The sequence below is a fragment of the Neovison vison genome, chromosome 7, assembly GCF_020171115.1.
Source record: "Neovison vison isolate M4711 chromosome 7, ASM_NN_V1, whole genome shotgun sequence".
Taxonomy (NCBI): Eukaryota; Metazoa; Chordata; class Mammalia; order Carnivora; family Mustelidae; genus Neogale; species Neogale vison.
This window is the reverse complement of record NC_058097.1, coordinates 95,876,924-95,903,363: the sequence shown is the minus strand read 5'-3', so window position 1 is coordinate 95,903,363 and position 26,440 is coordinate 95,876,924. Positions and strand designations below refer to the sequence as shown.

Below are 26,440 nucleotides of genomic sequence, written 5' to 3'. Positions count from 1 at the left end.
AGCTTGATGTGTTCAAGCAGCTGAAAGAAAGCAGGGTTGTTACAGCTGAAAGAACAGGCAGAAGTGTTGGGGGAGAAAAGGTCAAAGAAGTGGGCAGGAGTCATACAATAATTATATGGGAAATTGACTACAAACTTCTGGTTTGGATGCTGTACCACAGTTGGCTTATATTAGCTCAGTGGAACCAAAATGTAAATTTTCAAGAATTTTGTAAGGTGGTTTTTAAACACAGTGATTACTAAAAATCACTTAAGCTTATAATCAAATAAAATAAAGGTAACAAATACTCAAAATTTAACACCTGCTAATTATTTTACTGTTTTCGGGGATCATAATATACCACCTTAAAATATGTCAGTTTGGCACAAGGACTGTTTTCAGCTTAAAGCAATTTGGAAAGAACAAATGCAGGAAAAGCTTTCTACCTCCCCATTTGCCTAAAAGTGGGACACAAATTTCCCTTTTTGAAGGTGTTTTGTCTCTCCTTTACTGCACCAACAGGAGAAAAGTAGTATCACCAGAAATAAAAAGTCAGCACTGACATGGGTGTTTACAAACAAATCTTAATAAAATAACCCTTACCTTTACTAATTTCCCTATAAATTTACCTTCCCACAATTTACCACCCATTGTTAAAGTGGTAAATAAAACCCTGGGCCTAAACTCCTCTGTGGGTTTAAAATTTTTTTTTATATATCTATTTATTTTGAAAGAGAGTGTGAGTGAACAAGCAGGGGAGGGGGCGTGCCAGAGTCAGAGAGAGAGGGGGAGAGAAAATCTCAAGCAGGACCCATGTGAGCCCAACGTGGGACTTGATGGATCTCATGATGCTGAGATCATGACCTGAGCTGAAATCAACAGACGCTGAATCGACTGAGCCAACCAGGTGACCCTGGGTTTTTAATTCCTTTTCTGTGAGACCCCCATGTGCATGTAAAACTAAAGTATTATAAGCAAATAAAATTTGTTCACCTCACCATGAGAGACTATGGACTCAGAAAAACAATCTGAGGGGTTTGAAGTGGCGGTGGGGGGGGAGGGGGGGGTGGGAGGTTGGGGTACCAGGTGGTGGGTATTATAGAGGCCACGGCTTGCATGGAGCACTGGGTGTGGTGAAAAAATAATGAATACTGTTTTTCTGAAAATAAATAAATTGGAAAAAAAAATTTGTTCATCTCTTCTCTGGTTAATTAGTCTTGTCAGTTTAATTTGAGGGTCCCAATTACAAAACCTAGGATAGTAAAAGTTTCTTTCTTCCCTACACTACATTTTACTACGATTTCTTGAGGTTATTCATGTTCACTGCAGTGGCACTGTTAACTGCCGCTGCAGTCTGTGTTGTAAGGCTGTCCTGTATAGGGCAGGATGTTTAGCAGAATCCCTGGACTCTGTCCACTAGATGACGCTAGCACAGCTGGGACAACCAAAAATGTCCCCCGACTTTGCCAAATGCCCCCTGGAGAGCAAAATCACCTGTGGTTGAGAACTACTGGCCTACATGGGCTACCTACAGGTATAGGTCTGGTGGAAATAATATATTATGGTGCACTAGGGCACGTTTCTTCCCAATACCTGGGGTCATTTTGGTATCATGAAATTCAGCACGGCCAGGGTAGCTCACAAAATACCCTGTTTTGTCATCACAAAAACTGACAAACACTACAACTCAGGTCTCGATATGCTGTTTTGCCAATTGTCTAGACTGAAGAAAGCGGTGGTGAAATGGTAGAGGACACTGCATTCATAAACGTGCCGCAGGTCACCACTGCATTACGGATAGCACAAAATCCCGACACAGTATCTTCAACAGTATATTCAACCTTACTGATTCAGAAACGAGTCCCTCACATCACTGGCCCGTGAGGGTACCCCGCATATCCCAAGAATGTGCTCCGTTCTGTCAAAGGTACACGGAGGGTCAAGTAAATTGACAATAAAGAACAAGATTTGGCCAGATAAAGTCGCTGGGAAGTGCTTTTAAGTACTATTTACAGCGGAGTAGCCAAGAAGAAAGCCCGGTATAGGTTAAGAAGGTGGCCAAGTGGGGACAGTAAGTACAAGAACATCTGCTTAGAAGCCGAGATACAGAGCGGCAGGCGGGCAGGCATGGACCATGGACTCCAGGGGTGTTCTTTTTAAAATATGCGAGACATTAAAGCATATTAAGATGTTGTTAGGTATGATCCCGTAGCGAGGGAGGAATCAAAGGTGACCGAGAGGCACTAATTGAAGAGTGGACGTCTTTTGAGTAGGTTTAAGAGAACACAGTCCGGAGAAGAGAGCCGGCAGGGACAGCTGGTGGCCTGCGACCGACAGCAATACCGGTTTCACAGGGTCATAACGAGGCTCATGAACTAACCAACGGGGAAACACCGCTTCGTTTGCAGACACTAAAAAGCACGACCGAACCACACCGCTCGTGTAACGGAGGAATTTACTACATCCAGGTTCCACCTGCAGGTTCAGAAACGGGAGACTTTCTATCTCAAATCGACGGTAATTTTTATTTTAATAGATGAAGACTCCAATGACCTTATCTTCACGAGGAAAAGCCCCCAAGGTCAGTCTTTGACTTCTCGGTACCACCTACTTTAAAAGCTGGGAAAGAGTATTTAAGCTGATTTGCTGGGATCAGAACCTACACTTCCTCCTCTGTTTCGGTGAACCCACCAAAGTGTTTCGTGACTTTTTTTTTTTTTTTAAATCAGTTCTGTCATTTCGTTCTTCCTTTTTCCCTTGTAGTCCTTCATCCTGAAGGCGGAGGAGGGCAAACCACCACTAACGTACTGCTTGAAAGAACGCTTTTCCCTCTTCTAGCTCCAAACAACGCAATGAAACGACAGGAAACCGTGTCAGGGGTCGAACCGGAAATAAAAAGTCCAGAAGAGAAAAAAAAAAAAAAAAAGTATGGTGGGTTAACAGTTATTTTGCCCTTGGCCTCAAGGGGGAGAAACCAGGTCTCTAGGGGGTGCGAAGAGCGGGGGCCGGGAGGTGGCGGAACGAGCAGGGAGCGCGTCCAGCCACAGCAAGGGGGTCAGAGGGGCTGGAGGCCGGCGGGGTGGGGAGGGGGCGACCTCAGGGACGCCGAACGTTTTTAAGGGGTGGGCTGGGGAGCGGAACTCAAGGGCAGGGGGCCTGTAGGGCTCTGGAGAACAGCAGACTCAGACCAGGCGCCACAAAGGCGGGCGGAACTGCTGTGGTACTGAGAGAGGGAGGGGACACCGTTCCCCTCACCTGTCAATCGCCGCCCTCCCGAGCTCCGCGGGACTCCTCTGTTATACAGCAGACGGAAATGACGCGCTCGACTTCCGTCCTCAACTCCTCGAGGCCCCGCCCTAGTACCGCCCCTTAATAACGCCATTTGGCCACGCCCCCTCGTGCCGCCCCCTTGGCCCCGCCCTTTCCCCCATCCCGACGTCACTGTCTCCAGGAGGATCCAAAACAGAACAAACAAAGAAACGTGATAGTTAAACCTGAGCTCTCTCCGCGATCGTTAATGGCTTTGAGGCAAAGGATTTCGAAAGGGAAACCAAAGTGAATTTCTGCGAATTGGGGCTAAACTTACTGCAAAGTCTGGTCACTTAGACCAAGGGGTTTAAAGATGTGGGAGAAATACACAAAATCTTTCATATTTAAGTACTTTATTCATTTGTGAATCAGAAAACGGATCCTTTTATCGATTTGGCAGCTAGTGCTCAGGATCAATGAATAAGTGACAGGTGATTGTAGTCTAATGCTATTTTTAAAGTTAAGCTCTTTAGCTGGTGAAGCCTAAACCAGTTTTGTTTTTTTAAATTGAGGTATAATTGACATATACCATACATTACTTTCAGGTGTACAACATAATGATTTAGGACTTGTTTATATTGCTAAATGATCCCTACAATAAGTCTAGTTAACATCTGTCACCGTACGTAGTTACAGCTATTCCAGCATATTGGCGACCTGAACCAGCGAAGACACTGTACTTCTTGTATTTTTGCCTGAAATAAGAGAAAATAACGGTGTCGAGCCCAAATTTCTTTCTCCCTAATATTAGATTTATACCTCCTAGGGACTGAGTGGCAGTGATAGACGTTTTGGTTCATTTATTCAGGAAGAGACAATAAAATTAAAATTAGACCAACCCAGTTAGAGAAATACCAGGGCTATAGGTGGTTACAATCTTTCTTCTCTTCCTTTAAAGATTTATTGTTTATTTATTTGAGAGAGAGAAAGAAAGAGCACCAGTGCAAGCAGGGGGAGGAGCAGAGGGAGAGAGAAAATCTCAAGGCTCTCCACTAAGCATGGAGCCCACTTGGGGCTCAATTTCAGGATCCTGAGCTCATGACCTAGGCTGAAACTAAGAGTTGAGACTCAATCCACTGAGCCATCCAGGTCCCCTGGTAGTTACAGTCTTTCTTAAAAACAGAAATTATCTTTCTCAAAATTTTATTTAGAAAATTTACTTTATTTAAAAAGTATATATAATATGTCCCATGATATAAAATTCTAGAGAGTAGATTTAAAAAAGCATACTGGAAAATATAAATATCCATTTTCTTATGTATATCTTTTGTACACTTAGAGTCTTTTCCTAGGTTTACATTTTTCTTTATTTTACAATCTGATTCTTACTTGTAGTAAAAACAAATATCATAGACAGGTATACAGCAAAAAGTAATTCCCTTCTATCCATCTCTTTCTCAGATATTGGTAAAATCCTTCCAAACTTTCAAGCACACAAATATATTTTTGTTTTTTACATTCATGGTTTCACATTATACATGTTGTTCTGTAATTTAATTTTTTCACTGAATACTGTAATGGAAATCTTTCATGATAGTACATATAGAGCTACTTAAAAAAAATAGTTGTATTTCAGTCCTTTATATATCAATAACTATTTAGCCAGTTCCCTCATAAAAACTATTTAAGGTGCTTCCAAAATTTTACTAATAAAAGCAATACAGCAATGAACACATTGGCAGCTTATTTAGAGAAAAGCACCTATTGTATTGACCTGCATATCTTTACACCCCTCTCTTCCTTTTATTTTTTTTTAAAGATTTTATTTATTTATTTGAAAGGCAGAGAGAGAGGAGGAAGCAGGCTCCCCACTGAACAGAGAGCCTGATGTGGGGCTCGATCCCAGGACCCTGGGATCATGACCTGAGCCGAAGGCAGAGGCTTTAACCCACTGAGCCACCCAGGCGCCCCCCTCTCTTCCTTTTAAAAGTCAGATTTTTTAAAGGACACGTGAAGTATTAAAATCGACTAATGGAATATGTAGATACTGTATGAGTTCAAAGGGGAAAAAAATCAGGGTTTTAGCAAAACAATTTTATTAAGTTGTTTGTGTCAACAAACCAGAAAGCCGTGTAAAACTAATTTTTTTTTTAAAGATTATATCTGAGCTTGGCAGATGGAAAATTATCTAGATTGACTGCTCACTCCCTGTGGAATTTTTTGAGGACTCCACTTTATTTCTTAAAACCGTCCTTTTCCTGTTCCGTGCTCAGAACTATGTGGTGTAGCTCAGTTCACTTTAAACTATCAGGCTTGTTTGGCGGCAGGTGATGGGCATTTTAAAAATTTAAGATGTTTCTAACAAGATGCCATCAGCCACAAGGAAGAACCTGGGTTGGTGGGCAGGAGGGCAAATTTTCTTTCAGTCATTTGTTTTGACAAGCCCCAAACTCCCTGTACAATAAATGCAGGACATGGCTTCGTTAGCATATGGTCTTAGGACAGCTGCCCTTTATTTTATACTCGTGACTTGTACTTTTGAACAGTTGGTGGGTGTTTCCCTTGAATACTTGTTTTTGCTTTTTTTAAAGATTTTATTCATTTTATTTGACAGAGATCACAAGTAGGCAGAGAGGCAGGCAGAGAGAGAGAGGAGGAAGCAGGCTCCCCGCTGAGCAGAGAGCCTGATGCGGGACTCGATCCCAGGACCCTGAGATCATGACCCGAGCCGAAGGCAGAGGCTTTAACCCACTGAGCCACCCAGGCGCCCCGTGAATACTTGGTTTTGATGATACTGTTCTATGCTCTCGTCTAGTTATGCAATTCTGTGTTCTTCTTGACCTCATAAAAGGATATGACGACTGTAAAGTGGTTACACTGTTTTTCAGATTAAGTAAATATTTCAGTTAGGGGAGTAAATATTTTTAGACTGGGAGTGTAGCTAGCTATTGCTCTGTAGCTCTTGCTAAGGAGTGTGCTCCTTAGTGGAGTGGATCTTGGATTAGTGGTTTTACAAGGAGTGTGTAATGGATTTCTGGGCTAGAAGTCTTAAGTCTTGACCCTGTCCAAAAAAAGCAAAGGAAGTTTCTAAAGTTTTTCTTGCAGCAATGCACTGAAACAGAGGAGGGGTACAGTTAGGATGCTTGCCTTTCTTATCAGCTTACTGGTGAATTCCCAAGGTACCAGGCTTCCTACTGCTTCTGGCACCTGTTTTCAAGTGTCCCTTTTAAGGATTCAACAAAGTAGTAGAGAGCTCCACCTGACTACTGTTATTTTCCCTCTATTCAATATAGATAATGGGTGGTACCCACAGAATGTTCTCATCTACTAATAATTGTGTTGTCCTCGATGGGTGTGCTACCCTGATAGATTGGGAATTTCTAGTTTATAGCATAATTTCTCCTTAATTTTGTCTCAGGCCTTGATAAAACTTAGCTAAAAACACATGAGTGAGTTTTTTAAAATGTGGCCTCCACAGTCTCCAAGCTACCTTCAACAAGGGAGCCATGCTCTTCTTCCTTAATTATCCTTATCAGACCTTCCAAGAGGAGGTTTGCTATTACGGAATGTCCAAAGCAGCTTGTAGGAGGAGAAATTATTCAATAAGAGGGGAGGAACCTGCACCAACATTTTTTCTTCATAGTTGGAAGAGGGAGAGGGAAAGTGAACAAACTAGGAAATATGGTGGAAATCATGCCACGAATGATTTCTATTCTGGCAAAGCCTCTCTGTCCACAGTGACCCGCAAGTTTTCTGTTTCGAGAAACTGTGATGTTGATGATGGAGGTTTTTACACAACAGAAAATTATATTCAAAGAGACCTGTAACACTTGCTGTCATCTGGCTCTGCCTGTCCACGTGAGTCTCCTTGACTGCGTTCACCGCAGCCCAGCCTCTGTCTGAAGGCTTGCCTTCAACCCGTCGCTGGCACTTGCAGGACTGTCGGGGGGAGCTGACTTAAAGCTCTTCTCTGGAAGGTCTTTCCCGGAGGCACCGGCACGGGGACGCGTTATCATCTGACTGAGGAACGAGCTCCATCCCATCACGTATTTTGGGTTTGCTGGACTGGCGCTCCGCGTATTTCTGAAATGCATGTTGGAAGGCAACGGAAAGATGAGTCCGCACTTCATTCCACTGGATTCTCCCTACCCCACCCATCGCCAGTGTTCCTAGCTGCTGTCTATCTTGAGATGAAAACTAAAGGTCTGACTTATTGGGTCCTGAAGCTGCATTTGAACTTCAGGGGTCCAGGCACTAAGTGCGGTATTTTGAAATCTAACACGGAACCCCAATCCACAATCTGAGGTATTCGTAGGAAGCCTCCAGGAAAGGGATTTCAAGCCAAGGGTCCCTACTTGAAATAGCCGCACCTCTTGGCATTTATCCTTCCCTCATTAATGAGTAATTACATTTGTTAAACATTCAAATCAACCAAGAGATGATAAGCATCTCAAAATAAAGCTGACGGTCTCACACACTCTTTCCTTCACGCTCATAGTCACACACATTTTGTCAACGGTGACAGACCTGTGTAATGTCCTCTAACTTTAACCACGGACTGAAACATTCCTATAAATTAGACTTTTGATTCAGTGGTTCCATATACATTTAGCTGTAGATTCCTGGTGCTGGGCCAAACCCAACAAAGTAAGTGACATGAGCACAGGAACCTAATGAACATTTTAGAGGGAGAAACTCCTACTATTAGTATTATAGACAGACTAGCAGAGGGTATACAACTCATTCAAGGGAAAGGCTGCTTTTAGTAAATGGTATAATTTATCATTTTAATTTTTCTATAAGAGAGTGATATCCACAGACATCTGAAGAAATGTGCTTCTTTTTTTCCTGTCCACAGAAAAATAAGTTTAGGTTAAAAACAAAAGCATTCTTTGTTTTTTTCTTTTCTTCCTGGCTAGAACATCACCAATTCTTAGATTCCAAATAAACATTTGTACTTCAGTAATTCGGCCTGAGGTGTTACAACCATTATAAATACATTTCATTTTTTTTTCTACAGCAAGCTAAATACTTGCTGTCCATCCTATACTGTGATAGCAAAAGCATGAATCTCAAGGAGTAAGAAGACCAAGAGGCAGGCTTTTTGAGTGAGCAGAGAGATGTTCATGATTTCTAGTCCAACCCCCTTATTTTCTAGCTAAGGAAAGATGTTTTCTGAGGTTCAGAAAATACCTAAATTAGAAATTCCATAGGGCATCTAATTAAAGATAGCAATGCCCAGCTAAGAGGCGCTTTTAATCTATATTCATAAGGGCGCTAAGCATTGTTTTTCATAGTAGTGAGGGGAGCTATGAATATGAAGAACCACAAAAGGCCTTAGCACACTATTCCCATCTTTCCTCGGGCTGGGCTGGTACTCAGCTTCCCCCGAGATCCACCGGCTGACGCTCTGAACCCTTTCAGGATGTGCGGTCCTCAGGCCCAGTATGGCTGCGAGGACACCTGAGCCGCAGGCTGGGCGGTGGGGACGAACCTGGAGTACTCCGTAATAGTAGCAGAAGAGCCGATGTGGCTGCAGCAGCTCCCTCGCGGCCAGCTGCCCTTCTTTTGCAATCTTCCTGGCTTCTCCATCATTTTCCTGAAAGGGTTAAATGCACACACACAATAAAAGAAAAATACTCCTGTGAACCTCCCCACCCCCAGAAAAGGCTACCGTGGAGTATGAAGCAGGACAGAGGTCGGGTTGAATGTGACCAGCATGGGGACGGGGACACGAGGAAAACAACTTCAGAGCGAGGCTCTGAGAAATCGACAAGAAATTGACGTTTCCAGCTCCCCTGTTATACCTAAGTGGTCACACATGTTCCGACCCTGGTCCACAGGACCACCCCCCGCCCCCGCCGCCATATGCACACCAGACATGCAGTCTTCTCTCTTGTGACTACCCCTCCTACTATCCTGGCGACCCAAGAAATTTAGGGCTCATCCTCATCCCCCCCAATCCCATAGCCTCTCTGCTTGATATTAAAATACAATCTGGAATAGAATGAAACCCATTGCATGTTATAACGTCTCTTAAAAACTTCATTTTAATACGCAGTCAGAGCCCAGAAGTTGTCATTAAACAGTACCTATGAAGGCCTGTCTTGTTGCTATATTCATAAATTCGGTCATTAGAACCCACAGGTTTTCCTTCAGTATCAGGAACGGTCACTGTTCCTAATATACTTTTTGAAAACAGCTGATATTCTACCACATTGCCCTTTAAAAAAGCCACTGGCAAGCAATCCTGACTCTTTATGAAGGGTCACAAGAATGATTCTGCCTCAGGCATCCAGCTGTTTGCATACCTGAATATTGCTTCTCAGAAACTTAGAAACAGAATTAAGTCCTACCAACAGAAGGGTGAATTTTTATTATTTCATAATAAAACATGACAGCTTTGTCATCTGTTTCCTTAAAAAAAAAAAAAAGAATTCTTATTTTATGGGAAATCTGTGATTCTTGGGATGCTGTGTATACCTTGTATTCATTGTACTTTTTCCTGACTGGAAAAGAAAAGGGTATCACAATTACCTTCAATGTCTTCTTGTGCATCAAGCACTCTAGTCCTGGGATTTCCAATCTGTCACTTATATTTAGTGTGTTTTTGCTTGTGCACATATACATGAATATTGATTCCTTCAGAAAAACTCATATTCTACATAACACTAGACTTCAAATCTTCTAAAAATCCTCCAAAATGTTGGCTAAAGGGTATTAAAATAACTCTGATGTTGATTCTTTAGAGATTTCACGGGAACAAAAATTTCAGAAAATAACATTTCTTTTGCTAAATTGTGTCAAGTGAAATTTGGTCATGATGGAACTTATGTAAATAACCCTGGTAAGTCTGTTATTGCCTCAAGAAATTAAAATTGCAGACAACGTACCTTGGCCCACTTAACTTTCTCCAGTAAATCACTAAGATTTCTTTTAATTGGAACATAATGTTTCCAAGGCGTTAGTGCCATATAGAAATGTTCGTAATACATCGAGTCCTGCTTCAAAACCAAGCTGTCACCCAACATGAGGTATGGATATCTGTAAGCCGCCACGGTCCCATCCACATTCACTTGATACTTGTACTAAAAGATTAAAACAAACATAAACAAAGAGAAAAATAGCTATTTGCTTCACTTCTGCTTGTCATCAATGCTATAATACTAAATATAAAGGAATTATTTTTCACATTCCAACCTCAGTGTTTAAAAGTGGGTTTTTTTTTTTAATTTTATTTATTTATTTGGCAGAGAGAGAGAGAGAGAGATCACAAGTAGGAAGAGATGGGGAAGCAGGCTCCCCACTGAGCAGAGAGCCTGAAACAGGGTTCTAACCCAGGATCCAGGGTTCACTTCTAGAGTTGACGAGGCAGAAACCTGGAGACATTTAGGGATTCGTGTGATGCTAACAACACAAGATGTACCCCGTTTGCCCATTTGCTGGGTTAATAAGCCTTGCTTTACATTTCAAAATCACTTTTCATGGGAATTAAACCTCACTCAATCATAGCCATGTGAAGCAAGTATTACCATAAGCTCTTTCCTCTTTTCTGTTTTGCAAATGAGAAAATCGTGTGTTCAGATAAATTTATAAACCTCTATTATAAATTATAAGTTTATATTTATATATATTATACATTACATATATATAATATATATATTATAAATTTATCAACCTCTATTTTCTAATAATTGTCAAATCAAATGTTCTTTTCATTATAACCACGCTGAAACGAACAGGAAATACTCGCAGGTTTGGTCCTTCATTTTTTTCTCGAGTAATTGGTAGCAAAGAGTTTTCGAACCAGTCAGATTTTGTTACATTGTTCACATCCCTATCCTCACGACAATATTCGAGGAACAAGGCAGGCATCCTGCATGTTTAGGGGTGCGAAGAGATGACGGTTCCACAGTCAGTGACAGAGGAAGGACCACAAACAGGATGTGAACCCCAATTCCAGCTCCAATTTTACTTCTATGGAATTTACACTCTTTCTGTTTACAAAAGGCCTTTAAGATCACTTCATGCAAAAGGTATTTATATTCCCAGTTTATGAAAACAAATATAAAAAAGAGAAAAATGCCCCCAAACCCCCTGGTTAATCCCTGCACTATATTTTGAGTATTAAATATATTAGTTCTGGCCTTTCGGTAGACAGAATTCACAAAAACAAAAAAACAAAAAGGAAATTACAATGAGTTTTGTAATTCCCCAAGCTTGGAAGGGAGAAAGTAGGAAAGTGTGCTCCAGCTCACAAGACTGGAGAAACGGGCCCACCCAGTGATTCTGTAGACTTATCACAAGTTTATCACTTCCTACCCATACAGGAAGATATAAATGCGTACCTTAAAGAAATCAAAGAAACCTGTCAATTTAGCTTTTCCAAGCTCCTTTTCTTTCTCTTGGAAAAAGAAATATCCTGTAATTCCTGCATCTAGGAGCTCTGGATTTTCCTTGGAGAGCTGTACCAACTGGAGCCTCTCTTCTCGGCTATCTCTACCTCTGAAGAAAGCTTTCTCTGTTTTGTTGATCCAGGAAGGCCCTAGAAGTTTGAAGCCATAAAAAAAAAATGTGATATGAATTTGACGTTTAAAAAAACAGTAAGCATCATCATCTGTAATCTACCATAATCATTTAAGCTATTAATGCTCTTTGATCATCAACCCATCTTCTAAAATAGGGTGCTATTTCCAAAAAAAATATGGGATCAAGTAACTTGCCTGACATATTTTCCAGTTCAGACTTTTAAAAACAGTCCTTTTATGTGCTGTATCACAGAAAAGCATGCTCCAATTTCACCTATTTTTTTTTAGATTTTATTTATTTTTATATAAACTTTATTTATTTATTTATTTTTACAGAGAAAGAGAAAGCACAAGAAGGGTAAGCAGCAGGCAGACGGAGAGGGATAAGAAGACTCCGTGCTGAGCAGGGAGCCTGATGCGGGGCTCAATCCCAACACCCTGAGATCATGACCGAGCTGAAGGCAGATGCTTAACCGACTGAGCCACCAGATGTCCTTAATTTCTACCTGTGAGAGCTCACTCTAATATTGGACAGTCTGCTGTATGACATTAGGAGATACCCAGAACAACAGTGGGTCAAGCTCAAAGCAAAAGACATTCAATGACTTGGCCCACTCACAAGGCACTACCTTCTTCCATCCTTCATGCTTCACAATAAAAAACAAGCTCGGATTTGTTCTTCAACTAGGTGACCGGAACAAACTACGGAACTAAGTAACATCCACATCTTCAATCCCTGGTTGTTCAGAATTTTGAGCACATTGTTTCTGATTTATTAGACTTTGTCTACTAAGTTGTGAAATGAAAACACATACATAGCCCAACTCTGTGTGTGTGTGTGTGTGTGTGTGTGTGTGTGTGTGCGCGCGCGCGAATTTCTTTCCTGGGAGGGAAATATTCTAGGAGAATTAATTTAAGTCTATTTCTATCATTCTTTTTTTTTTTTTTTAAAGATTTTATTTATTTATTTGACAGAGACAGATCACAAGCAGGCAGAGAGGCAGGCAGAGAGAAAGAGGAGGAAGCAGGCTCCCTGCTGAGCAGAGAGCCCGATGCGGGACTCGATCCCAGGACGCCGAGATCATGACCCGAGCCGAAGGCAGTGGCTTAACCCACTGAGCCACCCAGGCGCCCCCTATTTCTATCATTCTAAAGAGAGATTATTAGGTAACACCTATTACTATTTGAAGGGATAAATCATAAAACAGAAACTGGGGGGGGGTCACTGTCTCTAATATTCAACACACTTCTCAGAATTCACTGTTCCCAAATAAAAAGTCAGTTTCATGTTATCTTTAAGTAGTTTACGAAGAGTCTCCGGTCTTACCTACTAAACGAGTCTACCAAATCACAAACAGCAACAGAGGCTGTAAAGAGAGGCAGGGTTTATTCTACTCAGGGAGTCTGGTTTAGTTCAAGAGTGTGTTGTGCACTAAGTGTTAGGCTGTCAAAGGGGAGAAGGGAGGAATTAGATTTTGAAGGATCAAGCAAGGCAGAAAGAGGAAAGGGGAAAATTCCTTCCTAGGTGCTGGAGGTAGTAACACCCTAATTATACTGTTACCACAATTCTCTCACGTCTGTATATCATTTTATATTTTTCAAAATGCTCCCTTCACCCAGCAATATAATGGCATTGGAGTCAGTATTAAGTGACAATCCTACCAAATACATATTTCCAAATGGTATTTACAAGTGACCAGCTCAGAGGAGACTCAGTTACAGTAGGTTTGGACATTACTAGCCCAAGCCACATATCTACTTTTTGGATTAGAAGAATCCTACACTGCTCTTTCTTCTTTGTTAGAAAATAAGAACAATGGTTATTTAGATATATACCTTTATTCTCTCTGACTGAACATTCCTTTCTTGCCTCTGTTTTTCCCTCAAGAATAAAGATTAATTTACCTGTATTTCCCTGAATAGAGAGGAGATCATTGGTGACACCCCTCATTGCTTCGAGCGTGGAGTGGGTGATGTCATACGTTGGAAGGATAATGTCCCGTGAATCCAGGGAGCCGCACCATGAAATAATAGGCAAAGGGCCCGGGGTTTCATTGACTTGCCGATGCTCCAGAGGCCAATCTCCAAGATTAATATAAAATTCTAAATCAGGGAGAAGGACCTAAATAAACAAAAGAAGAAACATCAGTGCCGGGAAGACCCAAGTTTTAGGTACTAAATGCTTGTGTTCTTTGGCTTCTTAAAACATGCCCGATAAAAGTGAACATGTGAAAACAGTAGAATAGAGAAGAATGCCTCTCAGTCACCAGCAGTAGCAGAAAATCGTGGGTGAGGATGGTTCATGGCAAACTCATTTAACCAGGAGTAAGCTCCCGCTGTTCAGAGGTGGCATTTAAAACTGCTTAGTACCGGGGCTCCTGGCTGCCTGTCCGTTAAGTGTCTGCCTTCAGCTTGGGTCACGATCCCGGGGTCCTAGGACTGAGCCCCAAATTGGGCTCCCGGTCTCCCACTCTCTCTGCCCCTCCCCCTGCTTGTGTTTTCTCTCTCTCTCTGTCAAATATAGGAGATCTTAACACGCCTCTCTCAGAAATAGATCATCGAAGCAGAAAATCAATAAAGAAACAAGAGCATTGAATGACACATTGGACCAGATGGACCTCATAGATATATACAGAACATTCCACCCTAAAACAACAGACTACTCATTCTTCTCAAGTGCACACGGAACCTTCTCAAGAATAGACCACATACTCGTTCACAAATCAGGACTCAACCGATACCAAAAGACTGAGATTATTCCTTGCATATTCTCAGATCACAATGCTTTGAAACTGGAGCCCAATCACAAGGAAAAGTTCAGAAGGAACTCAAACACCTGGAAGCTAAAGGCCACCTTGCTGAAGAATGCTTGGATCAACCAGATCAAGGAAGAACTGAAACAATTCATGGAAACCAATGAGAATGAAGACACTTCGGTCCAAAACCTATGGGATACAGCAAAGGCGGTCCTAAGTGGGAAATACATAGCCATCCAAGCCTCCCTCAAAAAAATTGAAAAATCCAGAACACAGCAGCTGTCTCCACACCTTAAAGAACTGGAGAATCAACAATAAATCAAACCAACTCCACATATAAGAAGGGAAATCTCTCTCTGTCAAATAAATAAATCTTTTGAAAAAATTGCTTAGTATTGGGGTGCCCAGCTGGCTCAGTTGTTGGAGTGTCCAACTCTTGATATGGTTTCGAGCCCTATGTTGGGCATAGAGATTACTTAATAAAATTTTTTTTAAAGTATCAAAATTCCTTAGTATTATAGAATTGGACATAGTATGGAAAGAAAGTGGCTTCAAGAACTCTCCCTGCCAGCTTCCTAAGAACTGACAAGGTTAGATCCAAGCCCTTGTTTTCCTCCACTCTCAAACCTCTGCATCACATCTACCTTTGTTTCTGGACTCTGTCACTTATGTCCATCTCCATGGCCAATGCCTTATGTGAGGCCCTTCTCATCTCTTGCCTGGACTGTTGCAGTAGCTTGCTCACTAGGTGTTCTGATACTAGGCTCCCCCCAATCTGATCTGATTTCACCTTCTGCCAAAATTCTTAAAACCGAAATCAATGTTACCATCAAGGTCAACAGAACCTAAAGCCTGCAGGACAAGGTCTAAACTCTGGGGCCAGAAAGCCAGGCTGTGTTATCTTGCTTCACCTGAGCGTGGGCCAATAAGCTTTAGGCTACTCTCTGAAAGTGCCACCCACTCTCATAGGTCATTCCCTTCTCACTTGGAATATTCTTCTCCTACTTATTCACTTGGCAGTTTCCTTTCTTGTCCTTTGAACCCAGACCGAATGTCACCTCCCTAATGGCTCACTCTCCTCAGGCAGTTTCACCCCGGGGACCGGCTCTTCTTACAGGCCTCTCATGCTGAGGTGCCACTATATGTTTCACATCCTACTCTAACTTCCAAATGACAAAAACAAGTCCCACTAGCGTAGGCCACTCTAAGTCCAGAGATGAGTCTCATTTATCTTGGATTTCTTCCCAGCCACTGGGCAAAGAACCTAGAACAAGAGGGAAGGGCAGGGGACATGGCGATTCACGCTCTTGCTTATCTACTCTCGTTTGTCAGCTCATTAAAAAGTCTCAAAAAAAGTGACCTCGAGGCTCAACATGTCTGGGAGTCCACAGGAACCTTGGGAGTGCTCCGTAGGAAACTACTTGCCTCAGATGGGGCCTCAAGCCACTTAATTCAAGGAAAGAGGGATCCATAAAGGGGGGAGAATTTATGAACACTCACGTGGTGGACACATTAGATGCACATTTCCAAGCCTGGAATCCATTTCCATCCTTTGCCATTGTTGCTCTAAGAATCCCAAAGTTACAACGAAATAAGTAAACTCCAGCTCACCCTTGAACAATGCAGGGGTTAGAGGTGCTGACACTGCATAGTCTAAAATTTGTGTATAAATCTTGACTCCCCCAAAACTTAACAACTAGTGGCCTACTATTGACTAGAGCCTTACCAATAACATAAAAGTTGATTAACACATCTTTTATGTTATGCGTATTATATACTGTGTTCTCACAATATAATCAGCTAGAGAAAAGAAACTGCTAATTCAGAAAATCATAAGGAAGAGAAACACTATTTATGGTACTGTCATATATTTATAAAAAAATGTCCCTGTCTAAGTACACTCATGCAGTTCAAACCCGTGTGGTTTAAGGATCAACTTTTTATTTTTTTCGGAACCAATGAATTCATTGCCGTACCTTTCTTGCCAGTGACAGCAAAATCTCATCCGAGAACATTTTGAAGTCTGTGTACTTCCCTAAAGATCTCCGGTAGATGCGGTTATTGAGAATCGTGTAGTGAACAATGGCACCCCTCTCATCCCCAAACCTTTTTGGAACTTCATTTAGCATTTGCTGGAGATTGATGCTGGGGAAGGAAGCAAAATCCTTTGCAATCTGTGGTTCCTTGGTTGGACAAGAAAGAGTTTTCTGCCAGGCCTGAGGATCCCCTTCTGGACACTCACAGTACTCGTGGTACACCGGTCCTAGGGAAGATAAAACACGTGTAATGCCATGCTCCATTAACAAACCCCTCTGCACAGAGGGTTGTTTCTGCCCCTGATAGGAACATGGGGATGACTTCTTGGTGAGGTCTGAGGTTCTCCAGATGGGAATAATCTGCCCTAAACAAATCCACGGTGAAAGTACTTGTGTCAGAGTCCTGTGCTTCCACTTTGCATCCCCTGATCATTCCTCTAGTATACCGTACGCTCTCGTATATGTATCTCGCATATCGGTACCGTATACCGATATAACCCACTCTCAGCCAAAGAGCTGATAAAGTCAGTGAGTCATAAATACCTGGTGGACATAAAGCAACTTATCTTTTCACAAGGAAAAAGAGGATGTATTACTTTTCAGGCATTATTACAGAGTAGGTGATGATTTTTTTGTAGACAAGATGGAGGCCTCCTCCCTTGAATCTCTAAAATCACCTCCATCAGCACATCTCAAAGAAGAAATATGTAACCAAGGGGTATCTGGCCATGTAATTTTAATGTATGCAGCTATAAGTATAAAACTTCTTTGAGGACTCATTTTAGAAGGGATTTATACCAATTTTATATCTTTTTTTTAAAGATTTTATTTATTTATTTTACAGAGATCACAAGTAGGCAGAGAAGCAGTCAGAGAGAGGAGGAAGCAGGCTCCTTGCTGAGCATAGAGCCCGACATGGGGCTCGATCCCAGGACCCTGGGATCATGACTGAGCCGAAGGCAGAGGCTTTAACCCACTGAGCCACCCAGGCGCCCCAACCAATTTTATATCTTACTTCAAGATGTATTTAACTTAATATAAAAATATAAAGATTAATGCAATTTTATAAATATAAAAACTTCAAAGAAATTATTTATGTTTCTTGAGGATTTCTATTAGACCAAGATGAGTAATACAGACCAATATACCCTTCTACTTGCAACTACCAAAAAAAGAGACAAAATATATGAAACAGGTTTTGAGCCACTGGACATGAGGCAGTGAAAGACATTGAGTCTGAGAGATGGGAAACAGATGAGGTGATCCTTATAGTTCATAATCTTACTGCCTTAGGGAGTTTCCAGGTTATGGTGACAGGGGGAGAAATGTAGCCAGAGCCCAGAAAATTCCCTGAATTGAGGGGATAGAGCTGGGTGTCCAGGGAGAACAAGTAAGCTGACATTTGCAGGACACATTCCCTGAAAGGAGAGAACTACACAGATAGAAAACTCCAGAGATCTGTAAAAGGTTCCCCCTCAAGTATTTAGGGTTTCTGAAGAGGCAATATAAGGGAGGAAAACTATCCAAGGCAAGGAAAGAACGACTGAAGGCAACACTACCCACTGGTCATACAGGGTTGGGAATAGTACCTGTTCATACCAGGCAGACTGAGAAGCATCCTAATTCCTGGGACTCAGGGTAGAGGAAGCAGAGAGGTATTCCCTGAGTGGTGGGGAATAACTAGCCCCAGACTAAACATGGTTTGGGTCTTACCTAATGAATTGTAAAAGCAAAATTTGAAAGTTTCAAATTATTTCCAAGTAATTTCACTACATTCCAGAAAAGAAGCTCAAGGAGGGCGCCTGGGTGGCTCAGTGGGTTAAGCCGCTGCCTTCGGCTCAGGTCATGATCTCAGGGTCCTGGGATCGAGTCCCACATCGGGCTCTCTGCTCAGCAGGGAGCCTGCTTCCTCCTCTCTCTCTGCCTGCCTCTCTGCCTACTTGTGATCTCTCTCTGTCAAATAAATAAATAAAATCTTTAAAAAAAAAAAAAGAAGCTCAAGGAGATGAGAAAGAAACAAGAGATGAAACATACACTGGATACAATTAATGACAAAGTGGACACTGCAGAAGGAAAGATTAGGGAACTTAATAATAGAAAACATACAAAATGAAGTGGAGGAAAAAAAAGAATTTTAAAAATGAAAAGAGCATCAGTGAGCTGTGGGCTAATCTCAAGCCTGATACAGGGGTCACTGGAATTGTGAGAGGAACTCTGGAGTAGAACAGAAAAAATATTGATGATATAATGGCCAAAATTTTTCTGGATTTAATGAAAACTATAATCCCAAAGATCTAGGAAGCTCCACAAACCCGAGCACAAGAAACATGAAGGCAACTACATCAAAGCATGTACAATCAGATTGTTCAAACTGACTTAGAGAGAAAACCTTTAGCAGTGCAGAGGAACAAAGTTTTGGAGGTCGGCAGATACACTGTTGGAAACAATGCAAGTAGGAGGACAGTAGAACAACATCTTTAAAGTACTAAAAGGAGACAAAGCCAATCCTGTTAATCTACAATTCTGTATTTAGTAAAAATGTCTTTAAAAAATGAAAGCAAAATACAGACTCTTTCAGATACTGAAAAGCTGCAAGAACTCATCACCAGTATTCTCGCACTAGAAGAAATGATGATGGAAATCCTTGAGCAGAAGGCAAATGGTACTAGACAGAAATGTACATCTATATAAAAGAATGAAGAGTGCCAGATGTGTTAACTGCCTGGGTAAATACACAAGATATTCTTGTTTATCATTAAAATTTCTTTAGTTTTCTTTCCCGCAAAATTCCAAGGTAAATTGAGCTCCAGGAGGGGTGCCTAGCTGGCTTAGACAGTTCAGCATGTGACTCTTGATCTTGGGGTAGCAAGTTCAAGCCCCATGTCAGGCGCAGAATATGTACAGCTGAGCTCCAGGAGGTATGCATACACGTTCACCCTGTTGTACATGAATTCAAGGTCATCCTAAACCATTTTGAAAGGCATAGGGTCTACACATATAAGGCTGGCTCTGGATTGTGTGATATAAGCACTTACCTTTCAAAATATAAGGAGACTGAGCCACATGCTCATCACCGTAAAGGACCTCTATCTTCAGCCCTTCACTGACAGTTTCATACATCCTATATCGCATCAAAAATGTCCCATCATTCCTGTCCAAAGGTTTGGGGACGTGAATCCGGACTAACTCTTTAGGTGAAAGAGATTTGATTACTACTTTGAATAGTGTTTGACCTGAAAGAAAAAAGAAAAAAAATATATGTATGTATGTATGTATGTAGCTACTATTTCATGGTTATTTTGTCTTACCAATTATTGGATAGGTGTCTGTACTCCAAAGTTACTTTTTTCCATATTATCAAAATAATAACAAAATAATTTTAGTTTGGAAGGTCCTTGAGACCAGGAACCATGTCTGGGTTGTGTCTTGAAACCAAAGATCTGAGTCAACATTTGATTCATTAGTCTTTCAGTAAAGATTTACTGAACGAACAAGATCAGTTCTTTAGAAAAGCAAGGAAGAGATGACCTTTTTGCCTCTTTGCTCTTTTCACCTTTGGGTAGGTTTAAAGCAGCCCAGATAGTTAAAAATCCAAAAACTCTTAGAATGACAGAGCTCCAAGGCAATCCACCTTTCTCCTGTAAATTAAATGCCCGCTCTCTTCGTAAACCACTTTAATACCTAATAACCCTCATTTCTGAGGAAATTTCCCTTTGGTTAACCCAATTTCGAGTTATGCTCCTAAGCCTATTTCCCTAAGTGGAGAGAGATTATAGCTAATTATTAGACTGTGCCCAAATATCAGACACACACACACACACTTCACACACTTTGTAAATATTAGAGTTTACTTCTCTAAGCTTGTTTCCTCAGGTTGGATCATCTAAAGTTATGCTCAAAGAATCTAACACCCTTTCGAACTCCAAAATTCTGTGGGTTTTCTGGAAATTCCAGGGTAAACAATACCTGCTTAATAAACCCTCCCTTCTCTTTTGGTAGTGTATGAGCTGACTGACTGAGGCTTGGAGACAATACTGTTGTGATTAATACTATCACTGGGATCCAGGAATAAATGGGATATCCCTCTTTCCAGAATCCAGGGGATGTATCTGCTGCCCTCAGCGCGGATCTGATCCTCAAGACCTCTGAGAACAAAGATCAGCTGATGTCCTAACCACAGTTCATCACCATATCAAAGGCAAATTTTTTTTATTAAATCTTTTTTTTAAGATTTTATTTATTTATTTGACAGAGAGAGATCACTAGTAGGCAGAGAGGCAGGCAGAGAGAGAGAGAGGAGGAAGCAGGCTCCCCGTTGAGCAGAGAGCCCGACACGGGACTCAATCCCAGGACCCCGAGATCATGACCCGAGCCGAAGGCAGCGGCTTAACCCACTGAGCCACCCAGGCGCCCTCAAAGGCAAATATTTTATAAAAAGTGGTGAATCCTCTGAAATCCACAGTCCTGGCAAAAAATAGTAGCAAGTGAAGGAGTCGTTGATCTCACATCTATCATATTATCAAACTAAGCATATTTAATATATATTTTTTAAATTACTGAAAAAAGTTTCTTTCTCCCACTCTTAGTTTTTAAATCTTGTGTGTGAAGCTTGTACTCTCTTTTGATCTTCAAGCATTGTATTTTTTTCTTGTGGGTGAGGAGAGGTGTTCCGTGGTCTCTTTAATTTTGTAATTGTAATGTAGAATACATTTAGACATCCTTGAAATAAGTGTGATAAAATTATGAAAGATATCTGCTAAAAGCAATGAATTGTAATAAATATAGGGGATGTTGTAAGAAAAAGGTAATAATGTACAATTATTTAAAATATTAGCCATTTACCTGAAATGCTTACATGAAATACATTGGTTATTGCTTTGTGTTATTTCTCACTTGATTTTAGAAAACACATATACAGACTGCAAATCAGGAAGGCAGAGCCTGGGGGAGCTGGAGGATGTACCTATAATTTTCTCCCTAAAGGGAACCAGTACAGAAAAGTTAAGTGTCTTGGTCAAATAGTCCTGTTCTCCATAAACTTGTGATTGTAAATAAACAAAACAGATATAAGACAAACATATTAATGATTCTGTGATCATTTTGAATGAAATGGATTTATAGAAAAAACTAGTTCCAAAATGCTTCATTATTTTTTTTAAAGATTTTACTCATTTATTTGACAGAGATCACAAGCAGGCAGAGAGGCAGGCAGTGCGGGGTGGAGGGGAAGCAGGCTCCCCACTGAACAGAGAGCCTGACACGGGGCTTGATCCCAGGACCCCGAGGCCATGACCTGAGCCGAAGGCAGAGGGTTAACCCACTGAGCCACCTAGGCACCCCAAAATGCTTCATTATTTTTAAATTCAAAGTACTGGACTAGATCTGTATGTCTCTTCCAGTTATAAAATTTTCTGTTTCTGAAATAGCATTTAAGAGCTACATTTCAAAATAAATGTATAAAGCTAAAAAAAAAAAACTAAAATAGAGTCATTGGAAATACATATTTTAAATGTCTAGTTATTTTTATAGGACTCTCATGCCTGTGTCATTGTTGGCATGAAATTAATGTTAAAATCAACACAAAATAATAATTGTTATGACTGAAATAGAAATAAGCAATTTTAACCTCATAAAAGAGAAACTGAGAAGAGTGTGATTTGAAAATGCTTCAAACGGAAGGAATGTGAATTCTCATTTGCCCCAAAGGCTAACATAAGGGAACAGACTTGCAGTTCAAGTTGAATTTTTCTACTTCAATTCAAACCTCTTTAGGAGAGAAAGCTAATGGAATGAGAAAGCAGGGACTAGCTAGATCGAGGAGGTTAGCAGTATCAAAGTCTTGCATCATTAGAATCAGAACTTTTGAAGACTTTAGCAGTGATTATGGGCCAGTCCTGAGCTTGAGATTTTCATTTACATTTTCTACCTGATTTGTTTCCTACAAAAATTTGTAACATAGGCATTGTCACCCCCATTTTACAGATCAGGAAACCAAGGCTCCAAGAAGTGATGCAACTTGCCCAAGGTCAACTACATATGAGTAACAGCCAATATTTGAACACAGCTTGAGTCCTTCTTCAAAGCCCATGCTGAGGCCACCTTGTCACACTGTATCACGTTAGCCTTTTGGTTTGCAGAAGTCAGAGTTGGAGGAATAACCCCTGGCACCATTGGTACCAGAGAGTCATTGCCTTCTCTGTTGTTTAGGAAGACTATGAAGACTCTGCAACTGTAACAAGTGGCAACCCCACACGGCCAAGGGAACTTACCGAGAACTGATGCACGGCAACCATATTACGGGAGGTTTCATTAAATGGAAAGAGGATGAGTGTCTACTCTTGGCTCTGACAGGTACTAGCTGTGGGGCCACAGGCAAAACATTTTAGCTTCTCTGAGCCTCAGTGGCTGCGGTGTAAAGTGAGGAGAGTAATATCCAGCCTTCCTACTTAACAAGACAATCAAGGATGACAAATTAAACAGGGCACATTTTAAAACACTGCAGTGCTACAAAAGTAGGAAGTACGATTATTTTATGCAGATTATCACTGCTGGTGAAGGTAAAGGAGGACTGAGTAGAGAAGGAGTATCTGTATCCAGCCATCGTGACGGATTCCAACCACGCTCCCTCCATCCCTTCTTTCCTTTTCTCCGTGGTATTTACAGAGCCCCTCTCTCACGCATGATGTCTCATGCTGACAACAGAACAGTATCAGTAGGTTTTGCTTACATTCCTAATAGAAGGAAATACTACATTTAAGTCAGAAGGGAGTAAAAACAAAGGTTGAGATAGCTTCTTTCCCCTATATCCAAGGTCACGGACTGTCTAATTTCTGTCTTTGGACTCCAGTTTGAGATCCCCTGCTTTAGACCATTCAAGGTCACATGCTTATAATCCAGGTACCTGGAGAAATACAGCATAATGATACTCAGATAAATGTGACACTGTTAAATGGGAGTGATTCACTGTTAAAAGGGAATCTTGGTTAAGCTGTGTAAGAAGGTCTATGTCTTGAAAAAAAAAATGGCTTTTTTTTTCCCCCCATTTACTTCTTGGAGAAGGAAAAGCTTTAGGACTTGCAAGGGAGTGATGGCAGAAAATGTAAAATACCTGGTTGCATGAGCTTTTCAAAACTACAGAGTAGCCTTTTAATGGAAGCTAAACATTGAGTAGCATAGAGGGAATAGGGAGACTCTAAAGGTATGAAATTGAGGTTGTCTGAAAAGATTTGCTGAAAGCCTTTTGTTTTTTATGACTTCTTTTCCTGACCATAAAAACAGTAAGATTACTGTCGGGGGAAATTTTCTTGGGAAAAAAGAAAAGTGAGACAAAAATCTTTATTCTCATGTTATAACTACCGAGAACACTAATGAGAGGTCTAGTTTCCTCTAGTTATTATAAAATTATTATAAAATTAAAGTGAAACTATATAATTTCTTTCCTGTTTAGTCCATCCATAACGTAGTTTAAGCATTATTAAATATTTTAAAACATTACTTTAAAGGTAAAACTTTAAAACATGTAACGAAAGTGATCATCTTAACTATTTTTAACTGTACAGTTCTGTAGTGTTAAATAAATTCACATTTTCGGGCAACAAATCTCTAAACCTTTTTCACTTTGCAAACCTGAAACTCTACAGCTATTCAACAATTTCCCATTTCTCTCCTCCATTGGTCCCTGGCAACCACCATTCCACTTTGTTTCTATGAAATTAACTACTTTAGATTAAGTGGAATCTAAAATGTTAACTTTTAATGGGCTGTCAATATGCCATCCCATGGAAGTACCACACCTGATTTAGCAATGACCTCAGAGTTGGCTAGTTAAATTTGCTGTAATAAATGAGGACAATGTGGCAAGAATTTCTTGCATAGGAATCTTTGACCATGTTCTGATCATTTTCTCAGGTCATATACCTAGAAATCAGATTACCAGAAATAAACAGCACCGGCATTGTTTGCAAAGGACATTTTTTTTTTTAAATCACATTTTCTCACTGTTGAAACTTATTTTTTGTACACTAGGTTTGTAAATATTTAAGACACTTGGTACATTTGGAAAACTGCTTTCCAGTAACGTTTTAGGAATTTGCCCTCCCACTAGCAGAGGATGAAGGTCCCTGTCTGAGAGCATCTTCATGTCTTCTTGACAGCTTTGAATACTGCCACTTAAAAAAAACTTTGCTGATATTTTTTGATTAAGGAATAGAATTTTATTTGAATGTCTAGCTCTTTCATTAATAGTAAGATTAGCAGCATGTCTCTTGATAAAACAGGGTGCGCGCTGGCCGGACATCAAGGAGGCAGAAATGAGCAGATCCCGACCGGCAACAACTTGAACCCAGCAGGAGTCGCAAGGAGGTGCGAAGGCAAGACGAGCAGGGGACGTGGGAGGACGCCGGACACAAGGGCTTCAAGGACAAGACCCACCCTGGGGAGGGAACCGCCGAGGGCCGCGGGGCTTCCCACGCGCCTGCCCCGGGCCTACGAGAACGCAAAGCCCACAGCCCCGGCGCGCGCCCGGCGGAGGGTCTGGCTGTGCCGAACCCCAGGCCTCAGCACCGTAATCGGCGCCCGTTCTGGGGTCGATGACTCCGCGGGCGGCCGCTCCCTGCAGCCGGGACAGCGCGGGAAGACAGGCTCGGGCCGGGACAGCCCGGCCGCCGCGGACGCCAGCGCCGCCCCTGGACCGCGGAAGGGCCCGCGGAGTTCGTTCCACAAACTCCGGCCGCGGCGCCCTCCCCGCTGTGCGTCCCGGGAGGCGGGGGCAGGGGCGGTGGCCAGAGCCGAGTCAGGGCGACGCTCGCTCGGGGACGGACGCCACGCGGGCGGCGGGCGGACTCCCGAGGGGCGCGGGCGCGGCGGGGACCGGACGCGCGGGGGTTGGGGCGGGTGGGGCGCGGAGGCGGCGGCTCGGCGCTGTACCTGGGGGCGAGCGAGTGAGGTTCTGGCCCTGCGAGTTCACGGCCTGCAGGTAGAAGTAGCGGACGGGCAGCACGACGCCCGCCCGCAGCCCGGGCCCCCACACCAGGCTCCGCGGCGCGCCCACCGGCGCCTCGGGGGCCCCCGCGGCCACGAGCAGGGCGAGCGGCAGCGGCAGCAGCGCGGCCCGCGGGAGGCGGCGCATGGTCGCGGGGCCCGGCGTCCGGCTCAGCGGCGGCGGCGGCGGCGGCGGCGGGGAGGGGCCGGGGCCGGGGGGCGGGCTCCGGGGGCGGCTGCTGCAGCCCCGCCGGCCCGCCCCCGCGCTCTGCCGGCCCCAGCGCCTGGCGCCCGGCGGCGGAGGGCGCGTCGGGCCGCGGGGACCCGGCGGAGAGCACGGCACCGGGGCGCGCTCGGTGAGGCCGAGGGCGCGAGCCTGCGTCCTCCGCCCCGAGACCTCGCGGGGCTCGGCCCGCACCCCCGGCTGCCGGAGCTGGTGCGCCGTTTGGAGGAAACTGCTGTGAAGGGACACGAACGCGAGGGGGATGGCCGTGGGGCGAGCGAAAGGGCCCCGCAGCGAAGAACGTCCGTGTCCTTCGGGAAGTGCCTTCAGCGCAGGCATTTCACTGGGTCCACGTGGTGCGGAGCCACCGCCACGGCCCTCTGAGAGCTCGCGTCCACGCCGGCACCAGCCGGATCAGGCTCCTCTCCGTGGATCGCCGCTCCCTTCCTCCCAGTCTCCCTCCCCTACATTCTGCTTTCCCCAATGTGTTTTCGGAGCACCCACCAGCTTAGGCACAACCCTCAGGGCAGCAGTTAGGCACTGCGGTATCAGAAGTCAGGGTGGACAGAGACTTGCCCTGAGCCTGGCAGGCAGGCGACCTTCCCCCTCTGTCAGGAGGCTCTGGTCTCCTGAATTAACGAGGTGTGACTGGTCTTGGTCACTCCTCAGAACCTGGAGGTGGGGTCCAGG

At 42.8% G+C, this 26,440-nt stretch overlaps 2 protein-coding genes across 4 annotated transcripts in view; both read right to left on the bottom strand.

The window, feature by feature from the left end:
* Nucleotides 1-3,333, bottom strand: part of C7H11orf65 (chromosome 7 C11orf65 homolog) — a 69,115-nt gene extending 65,782 nt beyond the window's left edge. Inside the window, exons 1-2 of one of the 2 annotated variants that reach the window (XR_006385573.1) lie at nt 3,235-3,333; nt 2,423-2,813 (exon numbers count right to left, since the gene is read on the bottom strand). The gene's annotated coding sequence lies outside the window, so the exon portion shown is untranslated. Of the gene's footprint in view, nt 1-2,422; nt 2,814-3,234 lie in introns of those variants that run through there. The other variant, XM_044257710.1, reaches the window with a different exon arrangement.
* A 2,596-nt stretch (nt 3,334-5,929) lies between these two features.
* Nucleotides 5,930-25,675, bottom strand: POGLUT3 (protein O-glucosyltransferase 3). 2 transcript variants are annotated; one of them, XM_044257700.1, is made up of 8 exons: nt 25,474-25,675; nt 19,584-19,781; nt 16,489-16,775; nt 13,662-13,878; nt 11,577-11,773; nt 10,122-10,316; nt 8,723-8,827; nt 5,930-7,311 (listed from the first exon to the last, which is right to left on the bottom strand). In XM_044257700.1, the coding sequence occupies exons 1-8, from the start codon at nt 25,673-25,675 to the stop codon at nt 7,186-7,188; spliced, it is 1,527 nt and encodes a 508-aa protein (XP_044113635.1). In that variant the 3' UTR covers nt 5,930-7,185. The 2 variants fall into 2 exon arrangements, with proteins under 2 accessions (XP_044113635.1, XP_044113636.1); XM_044257701.1 differs by lacking the exon at nt 25,474-25,675 and adding an exon at nt 22,818-22,951.
* Nucleotides 25,676-26,440: the final 765 nt, after the last annotated feature.

Coding starts and splice junctions, on each gene's coding strand:
- POGLUT3 (XM_044257700.1), bottom strand. CDS start 25,675: ATGCGCCGCCTCCCGCGGGCCGCGCTGCTGCCGCTGCCGCTCGCCCTG. Junction 11,774..13,661: donor CTCTATTCAGGGAAATACAG/GTAAATTAATCT, acceptor TCAAACTTCTAG/GGCCTTCCTGGATCAACAAA. Junction 7,312..8,722: donor ACTATTACGGAGTACTCCAG/GTTCGTCCCCAC, acceptor CATGCATTTCAG/AAATACGCGGAGCGCCAGTC.